General features: G+C 55.8%; 1 protein-coding gene across 1 annotated transcript in view; it reads right to left on the bottom strand.

Moving 5' to 3' along the window:
- Window positions 1-21,663, bottom strand: part of Angpt4 (angiopoietin 4) — a 32,153-nt gene extending 10,490 nt beyond the window's left edge. The window contains 4 exon segments of the mRNA XM_042694553.1: window positions 2,086-2,345; window positions 4,870-4,991; window positions 6,315-6,470; window positions 21,343-21,663. Coding sequence (XP_042550487.1) covers window positions 2,086-2,345; window positions 4,870-4,991; window positions 6,315-6,470; window positions 21,343-21,648 — 844 coding nt within the window. The 5' untranslated portion in view covers window positions 21,649-21,663.
- Between the last annotated feature and the right edge of the window lie 1,149 nt (window positions 21,664-22,812).

Below are 22,812 nucleotides of genomic sequence, written 5' to 3'. Positions count from 1 at the left end.
CCAAGGGCCTGTGTTTCTTTTCTTTGACTGCACCCTACCAGGACTCAAAAAAAGTGGACAAAGAAATGACTATTCACAAGCAGCAGGGGTGTGAAACCCTCGCTCTTGTTCATTTAGAATGAACCAGTCAGGGCTTTGGGCTGTGGAGCCCAATTTCTCTGGGTCGGCAGGCACCTAAGGACGGCCTCATCTCCCTCTCTGTGCGAGACTCAGGGAGATGGCTCTTCCTGTTCCATACGTGAGGAAAGTGGATGTCCTGAGAAGTCACACGGCTGTGCAAAGCCCTGGTTGTAGGTCAATAAAGGAACCAAGATTTGAGCTCTGGTCCTTCCTACTATGCCTGTCTCTGGTCTCCACAGCTGAGTCTAGGGAAGCAGGTCCACCTCTGTCCTTCTGACCTCTGAACTGGACTCTCCGATGCCTGAAGCAAGGCCTTCTGGGAGAGGCGTCTGGCAGGGCCACACACATGGGACTCATTCAGAGGCCTTGGCTGCGCTGCCAGGGCTGTGCACAGCCCACAGTGGGTTCTGGTCACTTTGCAACTTATGGCTTGGAAGGCGCCCACTCCTTCTGCCTTGGGCTGGCTGGACTTAGGGTAAAACCACAGCATGACGACCTGCCCCAAATCCCCATTGGCTCTGGAGCCCAGAACTCTGTCCCTATGGCTCAATTTCTTGTGTCCTAATGAGGCTCCAGCTGCCCCGGGGCAGCGGCTGCAGGAGGTCTCTTCCTAGGCCTCTCTCACCAAGCCAGTCTGCGCTCTAGGCCCCCAGTCTGGCTCCCAAAAAGTATGGGTCCAAATTCTTCCTGCAACCCTCCTGGCCTCAGATTAAGGTCTCCTCTCGTCTGCACAGTCCTGAAGGCCTTCTGTGGTGAGGAAATTTCTGGAAGGGCTATTCACAGAGCCAGCACTCAACTGAGAAGCAGGTCCCTCACTCTCTGAGGAAGCAGACATGCTGGTAAGAGTCAGGAGTCTAGTGGAGTATGGTGGCTCATGCCTGTAATTCTAGCTACTCAGGAGGCTGAGATCTGAGGACCGTGGTTTGAAGCCATCTCAGGCAGGAAAAATCTGTGAGACTCCTATCTCCACTAAACTACAAAAAAGAAAAAAAGAAAAGAGCTAAAAGTGGAGCTGTGGCTCAAGTGGTAGAGTGCTCACTCAGGGATGGTACCCAGGCCCAGAGCTCAAGTCCCAGGACCAGAAAAAACAAGGAAGAAAAGAAAAAAGAAAAAGACTCAGGAGTCCTTATCAGGCACCAGTGCCTCTCATCTGTAATCTTCGTGATTCAGGAGATCTGAGGATAACAGTTCAAAGTTAGCCTGGGCAGACAAATCTAAGAGATGCTTTATATCCAACTAACCAGCAAAAAGTCTGAAGTGGAGGTGCAACTCAAGAGGTAGAGCACCAGCCTTGAAGTTGAAAAAGCCAAGTAAGAGAGTACTAGGTCCTAAGTGCAAACCCCAATACTGGCATACATGTGCGTGCACGTGCACATACACATATACCCACACGTGTGTGTGCATGCGTGCGTGCGTGCGTGTGTGCGTGTGTGTGTGTGTGTGTGTGTGTGTGTAGGGGAGAGTTAGAGTTTCTGCATGAGCTGTAGTCTTCTCCACCCCCACCCAGTGGGGGCTCAAAGGTGTGCTGACTGAAAGGAAGGGTCTAGACCAGACAAAACCTTGCCCTGGGTGCTAAGTAGACCCCAAGTTCTTCCTCAACAGAGGCCAGGGGCACCCCAGGTGGGGCTCGGGGCAAGGTGGTAGGAGAGAAGCCCTTGGGATGTATTGCCTACAACCTCTCCCCTTGCCCTGGGAGACAGAGGGCAAGCCAAGTAATCGGGGCTGCAGGATATACCCTGGAACTCACTCTTCTTGGTCTAGCAGCTGTTGATGATGTTATTATTCAAACCTCCAATGAAGCACTGGGGAGACAGGCCTAGGGTGGGGCGGGCCACAGAACCAGGGGATGGAGTCAGGATTGGCTTCCGTGTGCATGGTGGAGTAGGGCAGGGCCTTTACCTGGATGGAAATGGGGTCTCGCTCCCTTGCCCTCCCTCATCCTCCCTCCTTCCCCTCCCAGCGCACCTGGCTCCCCGGGGCCCTGGCCCCGGCCCTGGCCCTGGGCAGCCACGTGCACCAGGCGCTGGACGAAGTCCACGAGCTGTCGCTGTGCACGCTGCAGGGAGCTGGCATTGCCGCCCAGGGCGCGCAGGCTGCGCTCTAGGCCGGCGAGGGCTCCGCTCTGGAGGCCCAGCTGGTGCCGAAGCCGCTCCCTCTGGTCTCGGAGGCTGGCCAGCTCCACCCGCTGCTGCGTCTCCAGGGCCTGCAGCCTGGTCTCCAGGGCGCTGCGGGGTAGGGGGACACAGGGCCCAGCGGTACTCACACCTGCACTCCCTGGGAGGGGGGGTGGCGGGGAGTGGACTCTGCCGTACAGATGTCAGATTCCTAGAGGTGGAGCGTGTGGTTCTGAGCCACACATGCCAGCATAAAGCAGGGAGGGGCAGATCCCAGAGGAATGTGGGCTGGGGTCTAGTGGAAGAAGGAGGAGATCAGGTAACAGGGAGACACCATCAGCCAGGCAGCCACGACCAAAGCCCAAAGATACAGAGACTGTCGAGGTATCCTCTAAGGGTCCTGGAGCAGAATGCCCTGGGGACCAGGGACAGAGATGGACACGCCTTGTAAATGAGACAAGCTAAACAGCCTTGCAATCCAACAGCCAGGACTGTGGGAGAGTGTTCTGTTCTGGCATCCCGCACCTGTTGGGGCACCCTCCCTGCCTGGAGAGGAAGGAGGGGGAAAGTTTTGTACAAAGCTGGAAAGCTGCCCTGGGTCTGGGGATAGCAGGTCCCCTACAAGTGTTATCTGATGCAGGTCTCTGTTATTGTAATAAGCAAAGCCATATTTATGGCTTAGGAAACAAAGGGACATTGGAAACAAAGGGACATTGGAAACAAGAAGGAATGACAGGCTGTACTGTTCCAGAACTTTCCCAAGATAATGGAACAAAGTGCTGTGCAAAAGATGGCATGTCCACTTGGGCTTCATGAGGATTACTGGGCCTTTATGTGCACATTTGCATATTCATACCAGCTGGGGGCCTCTCAGCTCCCCGGGCTGCTTGCTCACTCATTTCTGTGTCCCTGATGTCTCTAAGTAGTGCTTGCCTAGACTTGCTCCAAGATCACTGTTGGTGGCATGAGAAAGACAGGAGAGCTTCAGAGCTGGGCAGCTCTGACTCCAGGGGCAGCTGCAGGGCCAGGGCTGGGCCCAGGGTGGAAGGAAGGGCCTGGAGGCCATTCCTCAGACCTGGAGATGAGCCCACAGGCTGCTCTTAACTATATAAAATGCAGGGAGAGGAAGAACAGTGCACACTCAAGTTCTAGAATTCTGTTGAGGTTTGGGAGGGGGTGGGGAGGGGGTGGGGGGAGAGCATGTTAAAGCTCCAGGTGCTCTGGACACCTGACACCCGTTCAGTGTGACTGACAGTGTCCCTGTCCCCAGACCACTGGGACCTCGGGGTGAGGAAGAGTAATTATGGTTGTTAACTGTACCCAGATCCCAGCGGGGACGCTGCTCTTTGGGCCTGGCACGCTGCCGGCCCAGCACGTGGGAACCTTTGCGTTCTGCCAGCAAGACCAGGCTGTGCTTTCTTCAACAAGGAGATTCCGTCTCCTCTAGAACTTGACCTTGGCAGGCTGGTCCCTACTCTGCTCCAAACCCAGATAAAAGTCTACTCTGGATGCGAGATATCTCTGCTTTATCTCTGTCATGTGACTGCTTCCCCTCTGTCATTGGAAGGAGGTGGCCAGGTGTATATTGGCAGGTCTGGGGGTGCAGATGAGGAGTCAGTACAGGGATTGGCTTCTCCAGGGAAGAGGCAGGTGCACAGGGCCAGGTTTGCTTATTTACGTACACATAGCCAAAGCTGATTAAAAATGTACAGGACAATTTGGTACACATGAAAAAACGGTTGACTCATAAAGAAAGGGAGAGAGGAAGGTGTGATGATACACACCTGTAATCCCAGCGCTCTGAGGCTAGGGAAGGAGGATGGTAAAGGCGAGGCAGCCTGAGAGATATGGAGAGACTTTGTCTCCAAAAGCTCAAGGGATGGAGGGTGTAGCTTAATGGTAGAGCACTTTTCTAGCATGTGAAAGACCCTGGGGGGCTGGGAAGGTGGCTCAGTGGTAGAGCGCATGCCTTGCATGCCAGAGGCCCTGGGTTCGATTCCTCAGCACCACATAAGCAAAAAGAAAAAAAGCCGGAAGTGGCACTGTGGCTCCAGTGGTAGAGCGCTAGCCTTGAGCTGAAGAGCTGAGGGACAGCGCCCAGGCCTAGAGTTCAGGCCCCACGACTGGACCCCCCCAAAAAAAGAAAGACCCTGGGTTTGATTCCTGGTATGGAAAGGAAGGAAGGGAGGGAGGGAGGGAGGGAGGGAGGCAGGCAGGCAGGAAGGATTAAGGTGTCTCTAGCCCCAGGAAAATTCCTGTTCTCTGTTCACACTCAACGCTTCAGAGCCAGGCTGAGTGCCTGACTGAGCCACATCCCACTGCTGCGCTCACTGTCCCCCCCACCCCCCAACTTCTCTGGACTCCAAGTCTAGTTTTAGTCCTCACCCCACCCTGAGTCACAGCTTCATTTCTAGGCCTAGCCCTCAAAATGATCCCTAGCCTCTGTCTTAACCCAGGCGCCAGCTCTGTCCCGGACACAGGCCAAGTCCAATTCCCATCATCCATGCAAATGAACTTGACATTGGAGCTGGTGCAGGCCCAGCCCTGGCCCCAGCTTTAGCTCTGGCTGTTGGCTCTGGGACCAACCTGGAACTCCATGCTAGAGTCCTAGCCAGACGCAGGCTCCAGCACTCACCTATTTCGGCCCTGTAGCCGGTTCAGCTCGTGGCCCTGTAGTAGCAGTTGCTTCTCCAGCTTGTTGGTGGACAGCGAAGTCTCCAGCATCTGAATCTCCATGCGGGATGTCTGGTTCAAGACCTGCCCCGGCACCCAGGGCATGGGAATAACGTGAGCCTTGCAGGAGCCCTGGCCAGCGGCCACTTCCAAGAACTTGACCTATTGCCACCTTCCAAGCCACTAGTTTCTGGTTCCTTCCTTCTCTCCTTGGCCCTCCCTTGAGCTTATCATCTGTCTCCTAATTTTCCCTCTCTATCACTGCCCTTGACAGTGACAAGTCTGCTGCCTGGGCCCCAGGAGAAATACTCTGATTCCCATACATGAGCAGGTGCAGTCTCCAGTGCTCCCTAGCCATTTCCTTCCCTCCACAGCCTCCCTCTGGTCCTGCATTCCAGGGTCCTCTACCCAGTGTCCTACATGGATTCCTTCCAAGGAGGCAGTCTAAGGGGACCTTTCAAAACCCAACCTCACTGGGTGTTGGTGGCTCACACCTGTAATCAATCCTAGCAACTCAGGAGGCTGAGATCTGAGGATCACGGTTCAAAGCCAGCCCTGGCCAGAAAGTCCCCATGAGACTTTTATCTCCAAGGAACCACTAGAAAACCAGAAGTGGTACTGTGGCTCAAAGTGGTAGAGCGCTAGCCTTGAGCAAAAAATTGCTCAGGGACAGTGCCCAGACCCTGAGTTCAAGCCCCACAACTGCCCCAAACAAAACACCTGTCGCCTCTCTGCCCAAGAAAGCCCTCCAGGCCTCAAGTCTCGGTCTGGCTCCAGCCCCTCCCTGACCCTCTCTGAGCCCCTCCCAGCACCCCAGCACCCTCTTGTTCCTGTAGTTTGGGACCCACCCCCACCCCTGGGCCTTTGTGCGTGCTATTCTCCTTGTCTGGCCTGCTCTCCTGAGTTATCTGGCTCCAGTCCTCCGTTCTCAGGGTCCTTCCTGGCCTTGTTTTTGGACCGTGGCTGCCCTCACACATTTCCTCTCTCTGCAGTGCTAACACAGGTAGGATGTTGGTCTTGCTTGCTTCGTTGGCAAGCTGGGGGTGGGAGTGAGGCCAAGAGATGCCTGTTATAGTCACTGCTATCAACCAGGGGCAGGACCTGGCTCTCTCATGGTGTCTGGGGCACAGTAATTCACCAGACATAGGCATACCTACCTGTCACTCCCTGGTTCCCAACCCTCTCAGCCCTCCACTCAGCCCCTCCCTCACCCCCCCTCCCCCAGTGCTCAGAAATCCTTCTGCCCCGTGATTGGAGGGGGAGGGGGAAGGCAGTTAGCTACCAGCTCAGAGAGGCCATGATCTCCCTCAGGGTCAGAAGCCTTAACCTTCCCAGGGACAGAGGCGCAGCCCAGATGGGCTGTGAGCTGACCATCTCTGCCCTCTCCCTGCCCCCCCAAGCCGTTACCTGGGCCTCGACGTCGCTCAGCTTGCGGGTCTTGGCGGTGGTCTGGTTCAGGAGGTTGGTGCCCAGCTCCAGCATGGTGGCTGTCTGGTTCTGGACTACGTGCTGCTGGGCTTGGGCCAGCTCGGACCTCAGGCTTGTCTGGATGGACCGCTCCAGCTGCAGGGGGGATTGTGGGCGGGGCTCACCGAGGCCTCCTGTCCCTGCCGTGCATCTCCACGGAAGGCCCAGGGCAGCCGCTAGAGGCTCAGCACCATTAGTGCCCACCTGGACTACCCCAGTACCCGTCTCCCGGTCTCTCTACCTCTGTCTCTGTCCCAGCTACATGGTCTGTCCTCCACTCAGCCTCAGCCAGAGGGATCCCAACACACATCTCTCCTCTGCTGCACACCTCCCAGGGGTTTCCATTTCACCAAAGGAAAATCCCTCCCCCCCCTCCCTCCACCTGATGCAGTACCTCTAGGACAGCTCTCTAACACAAGCACAAGCCTGCCTCAGAACCTTGGCACACGCTGTTTCCTCTGTATCCATCTCCCACCCCTGCCCTGTCCTCATCATTGCATACACTTAGTACTCCCTGACTTCATCTTGGCGTCTCTCAGCTCTGATCTTGTCCCTCAAGAAGATCAGCTCCACAGGACTAGGAACTTGGCTTGCTGCCCACTGTGCTTTGCACAAAAAATATATTCAACAAACTCATGGAAAAGGGGGAGCAACAATGGTCAGAGTGTAGCCTCCCCCCATCTCAGGTCCCTTCTCTGGCAGGCAGGAGGTGGGCTCACCTTCCCCTGTCTAGATCTGTGGGTCTACCTGCCAGCTGAACTCTTTCTTCCGATGTCCCGTGTCTGCATGTAGGGCCGGAGCCCAGTCCCCGGGGCTCTGGGTCCCTCATGCTCATGTGCCCACTTTCCCCAGAGCTGGACAGACTGGTCTGGCATTTGGCCACCATTGAGTTGCAAAGGTAGACGGCGTGTTCTCAGGCTCAGTGCCTGGGGCACAGAGCTGGACCTCCACCACACACACACACACACACACACTCATGAGCGCACAGGCATACACGTGCACACACACACGTGCATGCACTCATGTACACACACTGGCCTTCAGCCACCATCCAGCCTGGCCCTGGCCCTGTCCTGGCCTTGGCTTCCAGGAGGTCCAACAGGGCCCTGGGAAGACTGGGGCTCCCTGGGGAGCATGGAGGACCGTGGTGATCTTGGCTCAGGGAGGAGCCGGCCCTTCCATCTCGGTGGTCCCGGCCCTGTGCCCCTTTCCCCGCTGCTCTCCTCCCCCTCTGCTCCCTCCTCAGTGCTTTGGCAGGAGTCCATCTCATCGCGAAGGTGAAGCCCCAGGGGAGGTGGTGGGGCAAGGCTGACATTAGCTCAGGGTCCCTTTTGAGCGCATGTACAGAGACCCCCTCCAAGTGGGGTACCCCAGGAGCAATGTGGACCATTTATGTGTGTGTGTGTGTGTGTGTGTGTGTATTGCACATGCTCACACACAATTGCTGTGTGCCCAGGTGCTCTTTGGCCCTTCTTTTCTGTTGCCGAGAAGGGATCTGTGAGCTCAGATCCTAGGGGACGCAGCCCCACCCCGGCTGGTTACCCACATGTTCCCTGGACATCCCTCTGTCTCCCCACAGTGACTTTTAAAAAATCTGTTCTTTTCTGTTTTGGGGCCTATACTGGGGTTTGAACTCAGGGCCTGGGCACTGTCCCTGAACTTTTTCTTCTCCAGAATAGAACTCTACCACGTGAGCCACAGCTCTACTTGTGCCTTTTTTTGTTTTTGTTTTTGGTGGCTAATTGGAGATAAGAGTCTCATGGATTTCCCTGTCCAGGCTGGCTTTGAACTGTGATCCTCAGATCTCAGCCTCCTGTGTAGCTGGGATTACAGGTGTGAGCCACCAGCACCCGGCTCTGCATAGGTGTTTAACAAGCATGTCCACACACATAGAGTACCCAGCTCAGCTTCCCCTGCCCCTTACCATCCAGCCGCTCCTGCCCTCTCCAACCTCATCCCAGTGAATGGCCCTGCCCAGCTCTGAAGCCCCAAGCTGGACCTTAACCCTGACGTCTTTTTCTCCCAACTCCCTCCACCCACTAGTGACTTCTGCTCACTGGAACCCCAAGGCACCTTAGGAAGCTGTTCACTGACTCCCTCACCTCCCCACGCGACTTCTTTTTTGTCAGCTGTGGAGCTTTAACTTCTGTTCCTGAACTTTCATCCTCAAGGCTAGAGCTCTAACCCTGGAGCTCCACTTCCAGTTTTCTGGTGGTTAATTGGAGGTAGTCTCATGGTCTCTCCTACTTTGGTTGGCTTCCTACACAGTCCTTAGATCCCAGACTCCTGAGTAGCTAGTATGACAGGGGTGAACCACCGGTGCTCGGTGCTCAGCTCCAGGTTTCATCTTCAGAGGCCCTGCTGTACCTCAGCTCTGGGGGACCCTGTGTGGCTGATGAGAGCTGACCCCTAGGTAGGGCCAGGGGAGCTGCGCTGATCCTGGTCTCAGACTTTGCCTGTCCCTGTGAGCTCCTAGAACGTGGAAGAAAGCACAGCCTACTACTCCCGAGTGGCAAGGCCATACCAGAGAGGAGTAGAGAAGTCCAGAAGTCTGGGCTGAGGTCACTGCCTATCAGCGCAGAATCTTCGTGCTAGCACCCTGCCCCGGGCTTCCCCAGGTCTGCAGAGGTGGGCTGGGCTTCTTTTTTTTTTTTTTTTGTCGGTCGTGAGTCTTGAACTCTGGGCCTGGGCACTGTCCCTCAGCTCTTCAGCTCAAGGCGAGCGCTCTACCACTTGAGCTACAGCGCCACTTCCGGTTTTCTGGTGGTTTATTGGAGATAGGAGTCTCACGGTCTCTCCTGCCCGGGCTGGCTTTGAACCGCGATCCTCAGATCTCAGCCTCCTGAGTAGCTAGGATTACAGGCGTGAGCCACCAGCGCCCGGCTGGGCTGGGCTTCTATAGCTTGAGGTCCACACCAGTATGTGTCCCCCACTTGCTGTGGCCACAGAGGAGAGGCAAGGCAAAGGCCACCCACAGCTGGCTTCCATCACCCAATTTGCTGAGCTGGCCCATGCGCATGGGCCTTCGGATGCATAATCCAGGCCAGCTGGTCTGGGGCTGTAGAGACCCACAGAGGCCGGGATGGGGGAGGGGCCCTGGGCCTGGCCCAGGGCTCAGGCACCAGCTGAAGGGGGAAGGGGTAGAGAGGGGTTCAGTATAGGAATTCACTTAAGCTGGGATCCACTGTTCTCTTGACCTCACACCCCCCTTTTCTGTCCCCCTCATGCTGTGAGTTCTTAGACCCCACATAGGGAATGGGGTCTACCTTCCCTACACCATCCCTCCATTTTTTTTTTGTTGTTGTTGGTGGTCATGCGGCTTGAACTTTCTAGTGGTTTATTGGAGATCAGAGTCTCACAGGGGCTTTTCTGCCCTGGCTAGCCTTGAACTGCAATCATCTTCAAATCTCAGCCTCCTGAGTACCTAGGATGATAGGCATGGGCCCCCACACCTGGCCTCTGCAAGTCTTTTCTGGGGAAAAGTCTTTTCTTGTGCTCTTGGTTCATGACAGGGAAAAGCATTTGTCCATGCAGGTAAAAGTGAATACAGAGAGACCAGTGTTCTGTGTCAATGTGCACGGCTCCTCGGCTTACTGGCAGGGTAGCCTCAGGTAGAGCTGTCTACCCCACCACAGGGCCTCTTTGTTGAAGCAGTGAAAATAATCGCTCCTGCCCTCCAGGGTTGTCAGAGCCTCTGGGGAAGAATCTGTGTGAGGAGCCTGATGCAGGGTTACATGACCCATGTGTGACATAGCGTGACATAGAGTGACATAGCGTGACAAAGCGTGACGTGTCTGGGTGATGGTGACCAGGGAGCAGTCCTAGAAACAGGGCTCAGCTTAATCAGAGCTGGTCTGAAAACACGGCCACGCTGGTCCCTGATGGCTCACACCTGTAATCCTGGCTACTCCGGAGGCTGAGATCTGAGGATCTCAGAAGCCAGCCCAGGCATCAGAGTCCATGAGACTCTTATCTCCAATGAATGAGCAAAAAGCTGGAAGTAGAGGTGTGGTCCAAGTGGTAGAGTACCAGCTAGCCTTGAGCGGAAAAAGCTAAGAGATGGTGCCCAGGCCCTGTACAGCTCCAGTACTGGTGTGTAAACACGGGCTCACACGCGCACATGCATGCACATACACACACACACACACACACACCATTCTGACACACATGGAGTGAACACAGCATGCGGACTGCTGGTGTGCAGCTGTTATATTTCTCCTTGTGTGCAGGTACAGGCTGAGGGAGCCCCACTAATAACCAGGTAACAGGGGAACAGTAAGGGAGGGGAATGGCCATGGTGCCTCCTTTTTATACAATCTATTTCAAAATTGTTTGGATGTTGAAAAGAGAAGGAGTACCTGTACAAGTAGGGTTAATATATTTAACAAGTAGTGCGGAGTTACCAGGTATTTGTAATCCCCAAGAAAGTTCAGGGAATTTGTTGACTTGAATGGAAAAGAAAAGGGGGGGGGCATTATTTTTCTCACTAACCTGTACCTGGAATTCTATGTGGATGAAAAGCAGGGCTTTAACTACCACAGCCATCACTGGGCCTGTGAGCGGACTTTGTCACCAGTGGAAATGACTGACACTCTCCTGTCTCATCAAGGTGGCTGTGGATGTTACAATATATGTGTCCACTCCTCACGGCCTCAAACTGACGACTGCACGAGGTCCTAGCAGATAGGGGTGTTTAATGGAGGAAGAAGGAAGTGAGGTTTGATTGCACCAGAAATTCCTTTCAAAACCAATTTTTTTTTTGACCATCTAGCCAGGTGCTGGTGACTCATACCTATATTCCTAGCTTCTCAGGAGGCTGAGATCTGGAGGACTGCTGTTTGTATGAAGTCAGCTGGGGCAGAAAAGTCCTCAAGACTCCATCTCTCACTCAATCAGTCAAAATCTGGGCTGGTGGCATGGCTCGAGTCATGAAGCACTAGTCTAATAAACAAACTGAGTGAGCTCAAGGCCTTAAGTTCAAACTCAAGTACCTGTATCAATATCTCAAGTCAATTTGTTTCCTCTTTCTGTGTGTGTGTGTGTGTGTAGGCACTTTAATTACTATATCACTTTTTGCAGTGCTGAGGATCGTACCCAGGGCCTTGTGGATACCAGCCAAGGCCTCTGTTACTGAGCAGCACCCCAGCTCCTATTTCTTTATTTGCTTTTGTTTAAGCTGTATAACTCAGGCATATAGATATAACTGAGGCTTGCACTCTGGGCCTGAGCACTGTCCCTGTGCCTCTCTGTGCTCAAGGCTAGCGCTCTACCACTTGAGCCACAGCACCACTTGCGGTCTTCTGGTGGTTAATTGGAGGTAAGAGTCTCACGGACTTTCCTCCCAGGGCTGGCTCTGAACTGTGATCCTCAGATCTCAGCCTCCTGAGTAGCTAGGATTACAGATGTGAGCCACTGGCGCCCGGCTTTATCTTGGTCTTAACTCACAAGCCTCTTGCCTCTGGCTTCTAAATGCTGGGATTACAGACATGGACCACCACAGGGGGCTATGCACTTCATTTCCAAAACCCTGCAATGCTGCACACATGCCTGGAGAGGTCCTGATAACCCTGTGTCAGATGAACACTCAGAACCATGGCCCGGCCCTGTAACGCAATGTTTAGCAAGCAGAGCTTTTATATTTATTATTATTGTTGTTGTTGTTGTTTTTTAAGAGATCCCTTCCCAGAAAACAAGCTTTGCATTGGGAATGCATCAAATCACGGCAATGATCATGTCCCATATCAGACCTCAAGTGGGGGAGAGGGGATGCTGGGAACAGGGGTGAGGTTCATTCTAAGGTGGGGGAGTTGTGGGGCGATGAAGGTCTGAGCCTGTGTACCCTAATGGTAACTTGGGGTGGGGGCTGGGCTTGGACAGCCAGGAGGACCTGTGGGATGCCCTCAGACCACTCAGCCTCCAGCTACTCTGTCTCACGTGGGAAACAGGCCTGAATCAGGAAAGTGACGTGGCAGGGACTATAGTTAGATGCTAGATGCTGGGTCTGATGCAGACTGGTGCAAGAGAAGACAAAAAAAGTCTCTTGGCTCTGTGTCTGTGTGTGTTGATTTAAATGTCAAGTTTTTGTAACTCTTAACTTCTTTGAATGAATAGAATAAACACATTGTTCGAAATTCTGAGACCCCAGAAGGAATGAAATGAAAATCAAGTCTTCCCTCCCTGCCTGTTCCAGCCTGCGGCTCCGCTCCTCTAGGCCAGGGGGGCGGCTTGAGGCTGCTGGTGGGGAGACACTGGTATTCTTGTCACCTGGCGCTGGGCGGTGCCGTGCGGGGTGAGCCCTGGGAGGTGGGGCTGCTGAGTTGAGGGTGCATGCTTGTGAACTGTCCTCATGTCCCAAGCACGGGCCACACTGGTTTCTACCCTGGCTTACAGAGGGGAACCCTGAGCTCTGCAGAAAGATGACCACAGGAGCCAGAGACTGGTTCACTGTGCCTCAACACCCACCGGCAGCCCCGGCTCCTCCCAGCTGCCTCCTTTGGACCTGTAGCTCTGGTCACACGGTCACCTCCTTGGCCACCTGGCCTCTGCTCTCCACCCCATGACCAACCATGTCATAAGGTCCTCCTGGCTTTCTTCACAACCCTTCCAATGGCTCATCGGTGGTTTATGGCATGTGCATCCTCCGCCCCCTGCCCTGGGGAGGGGTGGAGGGGTCCCTGGGGCCTGGTCTGCTTACCCCAGCACCCAGCACTCCTAGCCCTGTGTCTATGGAAGGATTTATGGAAGGGAAGCTACAGTCCCACTGAGGGCTAGCTGGGGTAGGGACAGGACAGAAAAAGGGAGGAATACCTGTAGGAACTTTGGAGGTGGGAGAATGCAGAGAGGGTGCGGCCCAGCGTGGATGTGTCTGCTGGAGGAAAGTTCTAGAAATGCATCCGATACTCTCTGCCCGTGGCTGGCACAGGTCTATGTTTCCCAAGAGAGGTCTGAAATTCTACTTGTGCCCAGTGTGGCCACAAGGAGCTCACCACATCTAGCTCTGGTAGCCTTGGCTATCCTGTGCCCATTTTACAGATGAGCAAAAGAAGATGCCCAGAGAATAAGCCCTTCACCCAAGTCCTCTGGCTTGGCAGAGGCAGAGTTCAAAGCTGTGCCAAAGACCACAGCCATGACTCTGGTGGCTGCTCAGGTCAGCACATCCAGAGACCCCGTCCCAGTGTCCACTCCCTGTGTATTCTCCTCTCCCGTGGGGACAGGATTGGGTCTGGCAGGAAGGCTGCTGGAGTCTGGCACTCCCTAGCCATGATATATATTGGCTCCTGCCTGGCCCTCTTCTGAGCCCCTGCTATAGGATGAGTCCGTCATTTGCTTAGGATGTTCAAGCCACCCTGGGGAGAGGCTTCCCTCCAGCCAGCACAGACCCTTCCAGGATTCAGGGCCATAGATGAGTGACTCCAGCTGAGGCTGCGTGCTGCCCACCCCAGCCAGCAGCCCGCAGGAGAGCTGCTTGATCAAGCCACTACTGAAGTCCAGGCCCCAGAAACTCACTATGACACAGCAGATGACAGATGCTGCCTTCACGGAGTCTGCAGGCCTTGGGCCCCACCTGTGTCTGGTGCCTTTTCCCAAGTCTGGTAAGTTACATCTCCCCAACCTGCCATTCTTAAGCCTTGACTTCCTCATTTCAACAAAACAGCCAGCTTATGTCCTGGGAGCCTGACAACCTGGGCCTCTGACTTCTCTCTGCCTTGCTCCAGCTTCCCTCCAGTGCCCAGGGCCCACACAGGCTGCCATTGTCCACCTTGCCCCCTCGAGATGCTCCCCTTGGCATCTCCCTCACTGTGGGACTCTGGTGCTTTTCTTCTAGGTCAGGGCTGGGGGAAGCAGAGTGTGTGGTGCAGGGAGCCAGGCTGGAAAGCCTGGGGTCAGGGGTGCTCTCTGGGAGGGCTGAGCTTCTCTGCTGTCTCCACTAGACTCACAATCCCAAGCAGTGTGTTGAATCTTCCAGCTGTTGCCAGAGTCCATCAGCCTGAATCACTGGGCCTGGGGCGGGGTGGTGGTGGGGCGGGGTGGTGGTGGGGCGGGGTGGTGGTGGGGCGGGGGGGGGGGGGTTGCTCCTGTTGTTGCTGGCTGCTTCCTTTCTGTGCCTATGGGGATCTCACAGCTCCTCAGACAGAACTTGCCCTTTCCATCCCACACCTGGGCTCTGTTCTCCACCCGTACCACGATCCTGGGGCCCTCACGGCACCTGGCACACAGTAGGTGCTTCCCAATATTTGCTAAGTATTTGTAATGGCCCTGCCTTCTGCTGACCCTTATTCCGTATGGATGGGCGCCCCGGATCTATCTCAGGTGACTGGGCCACTGGGAGAGATGCAGGGTGCTGGGGGAGGGGCAGAGGGCCAACCTCTGCTGTCTAGACTTGGGGTCATGGGGAGCCCCCTCCTCCTCCCCTCAGCCAGCTGCCTTCTTGTGGTGGGTTGCTCGTGGTCAGTGCTCTGTCAGGTTTTCAGTGCCGCCTGGGAGAATGACCCCCCCCCCCACTCCCCCTCCCTTAGACAAGGAGAGGCAGAGGGCATCATGGAGAAGAAGTGAGCAACATCGTTCTGTGCGTGTCCCTAACCCTCCTCTCCTCCAGGGCTGGGTTATGGTCTATTTTTCTTGGCGCGCATCTAGCTATTCATCACTTATGAGTGGGACACCTCTAGCCATGGGGCACCCAAGTCCACCTGTTACCCGCCCATTTCACGGGTGAGGCGCACAGAGGTCAAGCACCATGGCCAAGGACAGGCCCCCTGGAGGCTACCCTACCAGCTATGCACTGGAAGGTCCCCTGAACTGCAGGGATCACGTGACTCCGCCCCCCCCAAGGGGCGCACTGTGCTGGGGTTCCTGCTGCACAGTTCCAGCGGCAGCACGTGTCAGCTGAGCCCCAGATGTCTTCACCCAGGCACCCCACTTGACAAGCCAGTAAACTGAGCCACAGAGATGAAGCCCTGCTCTCAGCCAGGAAATGCAACTTTGAATCAAATGGTGGAGCTCTTTCTACTCACCCCTCCATGGCAGCTGAGGCTGACCCTGCGGATGGGGTGGCTTGCTGGGCCCTGGGGGCTCACGCCTGTAATCCTAGCTCTTCAGGAGGCTGAGATCTGAGGATCACAGTTCAAAGCCAGCCTGGGCAGGAAAGTCTGTGAGACTCTTATCTCTGATTAACCACCAGAAAACCAGAAGCAGAGCTGTGGCATAGGCCACCACGGGTGCCTGACTCTTGTGTCCCTTACATGAGTGGCTCCTCCAGGGCCTTCCAGCTGCTCAGCACCCCCAGCCAGGGACTCCCCAGGCAGACTCTCAAGTCCTCTCCAGATACTTCCCAGACCACTCAGGATCTGCCATGACTGACGGCCTAGTCTGGCTGGAAGTTCACTTCCCGCTCGAGGAGGAGGAGCAGGAGCAGGAGCAGGACTGGGCATGCGCACATCCTCCCCTCCCAGCTTTGGGGCCAGAGACCCATGGACCTGCCCTTACGGGACGGCCTGGCCTGGCACAGGCTTATGCCTGTCCCCCACTGCTGTGGCGGCTGCTGGACTCCAGCCTCACCCAGGCACCAAGCAGCTGGTCATCCGCTGACCAAGGGCCTCTGGGCCAGCCATTTCCAGGCCCCTCTTGGAAAAAAAAAGAAAAAACCATCCTGGTCTTTGGAGAAAAGCAGCCATTTGCTCCACCCCATCCCCCAGAGCAACTGCTCAGAAAGGAGCCAGCAGCAAGGTTGGGAAATCCAAGCCCAGGATGTTTTGTTCGGCAACCAAGGCTCTTGTTTGGATAAATGAAAGCTGAAAATGCCAAGAATTTACGGGCAGCCCGGGGAGGCTGGGGCGGCCACAGTCCTGGTCCATTTAGGAGGGTCTCTGGCCAGGCCAGGGCCCCATGCTGGGTTCCCGCTGGAGGCTCAATTGACCCATGGCCAGCCAAGGAAGGCCACCAGGCCGAGTTATTCTTGGGTTTGACGTCAAGGACCTGGGGCCATGGAGGAGGCTGGGACAGAGCCAGGTCTGGAGGTCGATACCCAGACCTGTACCCCTCCCCTCATGGCTTGGTGTGTGTGTGTGTGGGTGGGTGGGGGAATAGAAGGAGAAGAGAGAGAGGGAACAGCCTGGCTGGGGTGTGGGCACTGGTTATAGGGGGCTGTGTCTTGGGTCTTCAGTGTGGATACTGGGGGGTAAATATGGCCAGAAGCTTGCTGGGAAGGGGAGAGAGAGAGAGAGAGAGAGACAGAGACAGAGACAGAGAGACAGAGACAGAGAGACAGACAGACAGACAGACAGAGAGACAGACAGACAGACAGACATACACAGAGAGAGACAGACACAGAGACAGAGAGCTGTCCCAGAACCCATAGACAGCCCTGGTTGGGACAGAGGGGACACAGGTCCCACAGGTACAAGGCGCTGTTGTGTCCCGTCCCTGGGACCCTGGAGGCTCATGGGCGACACGCTGCCCTAGGGTAGTTGGGTGGAGGGTATTTTTCTGACTGAGATAGCCAGGCAACTGGGGGACTGAGAGCCACAAGGAGGCGGGGGGGCTCTGTGGAGCACCTGCTGCCCCAGGAGCTTCGCCCAGCGGCTTCCCTCAGCCCCACAACCAAGGCTGGATCAGGTGCCTTCATCCTCCTGCCTCGCAGGCGAGGTTTGAGTGGACCCGGGTGGAGGATGCTGAGTACACAGCCCACAGGGATGCCTGCCCCCCCACCTCAGCATTCCTGGCCACAGCTGCTCACCCAGAGGAGGGGAATGGCCCAGGGCCCAGAGCTAGTGCACAGCCCACCGCTGGCTGCTACAGGCCTGAGTCACAGGGGCTTTCTGGGAGGAGGGCTGGGGGCTGTTATCAGGGAAGAGAAGGAGAGGGGATGGCATAAAGCAGGGTGAGAGAAGGGGAGTGGGTTGAGGCTGGGGTCCCCTACTCCATGCTAAGAGTCATGCACAGGATGTGGAAACTTGGGGGCAGAAGGAAACACCCCCTCTGTCCAGCACTGGCCTCTGAGCTGGAGAAGTGAGGACCCAGACTGACCATCACCATTTCCTCATCCGTTTCCTCATCTACATCCTTCCTTCCTTCCTTCCTTCTTTTCTTCCTTCCCTCCTTCCCTCCCTCCTTCCTTCCTTCCTTCCTTCCTTCCTTTCTTCCTTCCTTCCTTCCTTCCTTCCTTCCTTCCTTCCCTCCTTCCTTCCTTCATTCCTTCCCTCCCTCCTTCCTTCCTTCCTTCCTTCCTTCCTTCCTTTCTTCTTTCTTGTACTGGTACTGGGGCTTGAACTCAAGGCCTGGACACTGTTTTGTTGCTCAAGGCCTGTGTTCTACCAACTGAGCTATGGTTGTGCTTCCCTTATTTATTTTTAAATGGTTAGTTGGAGATAAGTCTCATAGATGTTCCTGCCTGGGCTGGCTTGAAACTTTGATCCTTAGATCTCAGCCTCCTGAGTAGCTAGGATTGCAGGGATGAGCCAGGGCGAGAGAGGGGTGATGTTCAGTAGAGCCAGAGACCACGTGTCTCCGCTGGGCACAAGGAAAGGCACTGACATCACAGGCCCAGGGCTCTGTTCTGGAGAAATAGTCCACATTTACTGAGAATGTGCCTGGTGCATATTTGTGTTTCCCAGGCACTAGGTTACTTCTCACACTGGTAGGCAGTACCTTCACTTCATTTTCTAGGTGAGGAAACCCAGGCTCGGAGAGGTGATGCAACCTATCCCAGGTCACACAGTAAGGTAAGGACGGTGCAGAACTGAGGTTGGAATAGTTACAATCGGGCTCCAGAGTTTGGGTGTTTATCTTCTAGGTTCTGCGGCTGCCCAAGGAGAATGACCAGTAGGTGGCCCTAGGCCAGTGGGTCAGATCTTATGGTAGACTTCACAGGCACAGATGACCAGGCCATGACTCAAATGCTGAGGGCCAGAAAGCAGTTGTGATCAATTCAAGGGGTCCCTTGCCCAAGGGGATGCCAGAGACCAGGTGCCCATTGAGGACACCAGTCAGGACAGATGGCATTTCTAGCCCGAAGGAGACCTGCAGACTTTGGATCACGGTGACTAAGGCTGAGCTCAGAGGTGCAGGGGCTCAGACAGGGGCTGTCTCTTAGAACACACGCCCGCACGCTGACCCTGCATGCAGGCAGGCAGCCCTGCACACAGTCAGACAGCAGCTGCGGCCCTGCACACAGTCAGACAGCAGCTGTGAGCCGAGTTCCCATCTGACCCCTGACATCCTGTTCTTTGCTCCAGTCTGTGAATGGGGAAACCGAGACTCACCCAGCACCACATAGCAGAGATGTGACCTTTGTTGTTTTTGTTGTTGCTGCTGCTGCTGCTGTTGGTTGAGGGGCTTGAACTCAGGGCCTGGCCGCTATCCCTGAGCTCTTTTTGCTCAAGGCATGCGTTCTACCACTCTGAGCCACAGTGCCACTTCCAGTTTTCTGGTGGTTCATTGGAGATGAGTCTCAAGAACTTTCCTGCCTAGGCTGGCTTTGAACTAAGATCCTCAGATCTCAGCCTCTTGGGTAGCTAGGATTGCAAGCATGAGTCCTGGCGTCCAGCTCTGCAACTTTCTGATCTGCTCCTTCATTTCTTTTCTTTTCTAGGGCCTAGACTGCTTCTGCTCATTTGGCTAGTGCTCTACCAGTTGAGCCACACCTCTAACCCCTGATCTTCTCTATGGCCATCTGGTCAACCCTATACCAGCTGTGCCAGTGTTTCCCAGGCCTCAGGCACAGGAAGGGATGAGGGGGTGAAGTGTGGGGTAGAAGCCAGGCAGCAAGGGGAGATGATGACAGAAAACAGGCAAAGGGATGGATGGGTTGGTGTTGGGTGAAGGTGGGAGCATGGACCCTCCCCTCCCCCCGCCATTGCAGAGCACCTGCAGCTGGGAAATAAACAGGGTTGGGCAGGTGGGGATTCAGGCAGCCCTAGAGTTGAGACACCGATAGACCCTCCAACCATGAAGTAGATTTGTGTGTGGGGGGATGATCATACCATTGGGGCTTGGGGTACCATCAGATGCCACATGGTGTCATCGCAGAATGCAGGGATAAGAGGGTGGAGACTGGGTGGGGGTGGGATGTTTGTATGGTCCTCTGCCTCACCCCCCTTTACCTTGCTGCCCCCTAGCTGCTCAGATGACAGGTGTGCACCGCTATGCTCAGCCACGCGCCACCTTTCCAAAGCTCTGTTTAATGTGTGCCTGTATGACAATACCACCTACGGATGATATACTAATATGGACACACACTCACAATCGCCGTGTCAGGGAGTGAACACTTGCCACTGATCGGAAGCCACGGGGCTGAGAGGCACTCGGGGAGAGGGTCACCCTCCCTCCCTTCCTGGGTCAAGCTGGTCTCTAGTCTAATACAGTTGAAGAGGCCACAACTATCTCCTTCCAGTCTCCTGCGGTTACCCCTGCACCATCTCCTGGTCCCCCATCCTTCTCTCCATAGCTCTTACTCAGGGGGCTGGGGCTGGCCACATCCTGGCCCCACAGGACATCGGTCCTCCCTGTCCACATGCCCTCGAGCTCGGCTGGCCCCGCTGACCACGTCCCCCAGTTCTCATCTGGACACTAGTGTCGGGAAACAACAGCCGCACGACAGGAGGTCCGTCAGTGGCTCTCACCCACGTGGCTTTCCCTCCTGGTTCTCTGCTACCTCGCTTTCAGTTCATCAGTAGTAGAGCCATCAACCACCTTCAGAATGTGCCCGGATGCGCCCCTCCCTGAGCAGGCCTCTGACACCTCCCCCTTGAGCAGAGCTTGCTGCGGCTCTGGCTTGCTTTGGCTCTGTGTGGCTTTAGGCTCATTTGCTGGCCTTTTCTAGGCTCTTATCCCAATCCATTCAGCACAAAGCCCGGGTCCCTCTGTCCATCCTGCCCTCCTCTCCCACTTGGCCTCTTTTCTTAATTTTTTTATTGGTTGTGAGGCTTGAACTCAGGGCCTGAGTGCTGTCCCTGAGCATTTTTTGCTCAAGGCTAGCACTCTACCACTTTGAGCCACAGCGCCACTTCTGGTTTGCTGGTGGTTAATTGGGGAGAAGAGTCTCCCCACAAACTTTTCTGGCCAGGCTGGCTTTGAACCGCGATCCTCAGATCTCAGCCTCCTGAAGAGCTAGGATTACAGGCGTGAGCCAGAACCTTTCCATGGGTCTGGTGACAGGCAGCACAAGAATCCCCGGTGTTCCTCAGAGGCCTTTGCTGTGGGCCCAACCCTCATCCCCGACTGCTCCACCCCCTTTCCCGGCTCCGTCTGCACAGCCATGTGGCTGCCCTGCTGTGCTGTCCCTGTGCCTGACTCTCTCCTGTGTCCCTGGGTTCCACTTCCCCTGGACGTGGACTTCCTCTCCAGAGATCCAGCCTCAACAGGCCGGCCCTGGCCATGACACGCCCCTACCTTGTGCCCCCCTGCCCTTGTCCATCTGCATCACTGTCTGAAACAGCAGATGTGGCTTTTTTTTTTTTTTTTATAAATCTCTTTCCCTCACTGGCCCAGAACCAGACATCACATCCTTCTCCACATCCAGCACCTAGCACGGCCTGACTGGTTCAGCAAATTCCTGTCGGATGAATGAGTGAATGTCTACCTCAGGCTGATTTCCTGTCCTGATGTGACTCAGTCCTGCTGTGTGGTGTCATATCTTCTCTGGGCTCTTATCCCCATCCATCCATCCATTCATCTGTCCAGCCATCCATCCATTCACCCATCCATTCATCCATCGGTCTGTCTGTCCATCCATCCACCCACCCATCCATCCATCCATCCATCCATCCATCCATCCATCCATCCATCCATCCATCCATCCATCCATCCATTCACCCATCCATCCATCCATCCATCCATCCATCCATTCACCCATCCATCCATCCTTCCTTCCTTCCTTCCATCCAGCATATTGGCCAGTCCCCTCCTCCCAGGGCAATGCTCCAGCTGTGGCTGAGGCCAGTCCCCAGAGCCACCCCGTGACAGCCAGCCGTACCTTCTGTAGCCACTGCGTGTTGTTCTCCAGCATCTTCTCCAGCTGCCGTACCCGGCGGGCCTGCCAGTCCCCCAAGTGCAGCCCGGCGGCCGGCAGGTCCCTCTGCAGGCTGTTGGGGGCCCCAAAGGCCTCGGGCTCCAGTGGGCAGGGCTCTGGCTCCGGCAGCACGAAGGTGTAGCTACACTGTCCGTGCTGGACACGGTGCGTCTGGCGGCGCCGGCCGGCCTCCTGGCCCCTCCACTGGGCGGCAGTCATGGTGGCCAGCAGGAGGAGGCCACCAAGCAGCATGGCTGGCTGGAAGAGCATCTGAAGTTGGAGTGATGGCTCAGGGGATCCAGCCAGAACCCCCAAAGTGGCTATGTCTGCCCTTCACCCAGAATGTGTGGCTGTGGCCAGCAGAGGACTGATCTGACCACAGAGTCCAGGGCCGCAAGGCCCTCGATCTGGGGCAGGCTGGGTCCCGGGGCTATTTATACTGCCTGCTTCCTCCTGGCTGGCCTGGCCTCCGCTCCCCCCCCCCCCCCCCGCCCGCCCTGCGCCCCTCTCCTCGATTCTTTCTCCCTCCTTCCTTCCTCCACCACCTCCCTCTCTGCCGGGGACTTCTGATGGCCCCTCCCCACAGACAGGGCGGGGGGGGGGGGAGGCAATGCTCACACAGCCACACGTCCACCACCCACCACGCACTCCAAGCCCAGGACCAGGCTGAGCCCTCCAAACGCGCGGAGCTGAGCGCCCTCCTCTCTGTCCTCTTCCCCACCTCCCCCTTCGCCGCCCCCCCTCCTCCCCCCCCAGGCTGGCTTCTCAAGTTTCAGCCCTGGCCCTCCCCCTCCTCAGCCCCCTCTAACTCCCCTCCTCTGTTCCAAGGGAGGGCTTGGAACACAAGTGAGTGACCCCCGAGGGGGGGGGAGGGGGGAGGCCGGAGGAGGCTGCCTATCCAGTTCCTTTCTAGAGACCCAGAAAAATCTTCCAAGACCGGGGCAATGGGTGCCTTGTCTGGAGCTGGCTGTGTCCCTCTCCCTTGGGACTGGTGGGGGGACACTATGCCTTGGGTAGCCCCAGGCCGGTGTCTGTGCCAGGAATGAGAAATTGTCCTACAATAGTTTGTGCCAGAGCTGGGTGGTGGGGTGACCACAGGGTCTTGGCCAATCCCCTTTCGTCCACTCCGAGACAACCAGCCCCAAGTCCTGTTCCCCTATGCTTGCTGGGCCAAGAGACCCTAGATGGGGTAGTGGGCCTCTCTGGGCCTGCACACCCCAATCTGCAAAGCAGGATCACCCCCAGCTCTTTGTCTGAGGAATGCACATGAGTCATTCCTTGGATCAGGAAGGAGGAATTTTTTTTCAGTTTACTGGCTCAAAAAAAGAAAATCGTCCCTCTGTCACCCACCAGCTGTGTGACTTTGGGTAAGTCACTCAACCTCTCTGAGCCACACTCTGCTGAGTGAAGAAAACAGCATCTCTCACTTTGCAG

This window comes from Dipodomys spectabilis, unplaced genomic scaffold, assembly GCF_019054845.1.
Source record: "Dipodomys spectabilis isolate Male_0828 unplaced genomic scaffold, ASM1905484v1 ptg000175l, whole genome shotgun sequence".
In the NCBI taxonomy this organism is placed as follows: Eukaryota; Metazoa; Chordata; class Mammalia; order Rodentia; family Heteromyidae; genus Dipodomys; species Dipodomys spectabilis.
The sequence above is the reverse complement of the archived record's forward strand: the minus strand, read 5'-3'. Positions and strand labels throughout refer to the sequence as shown.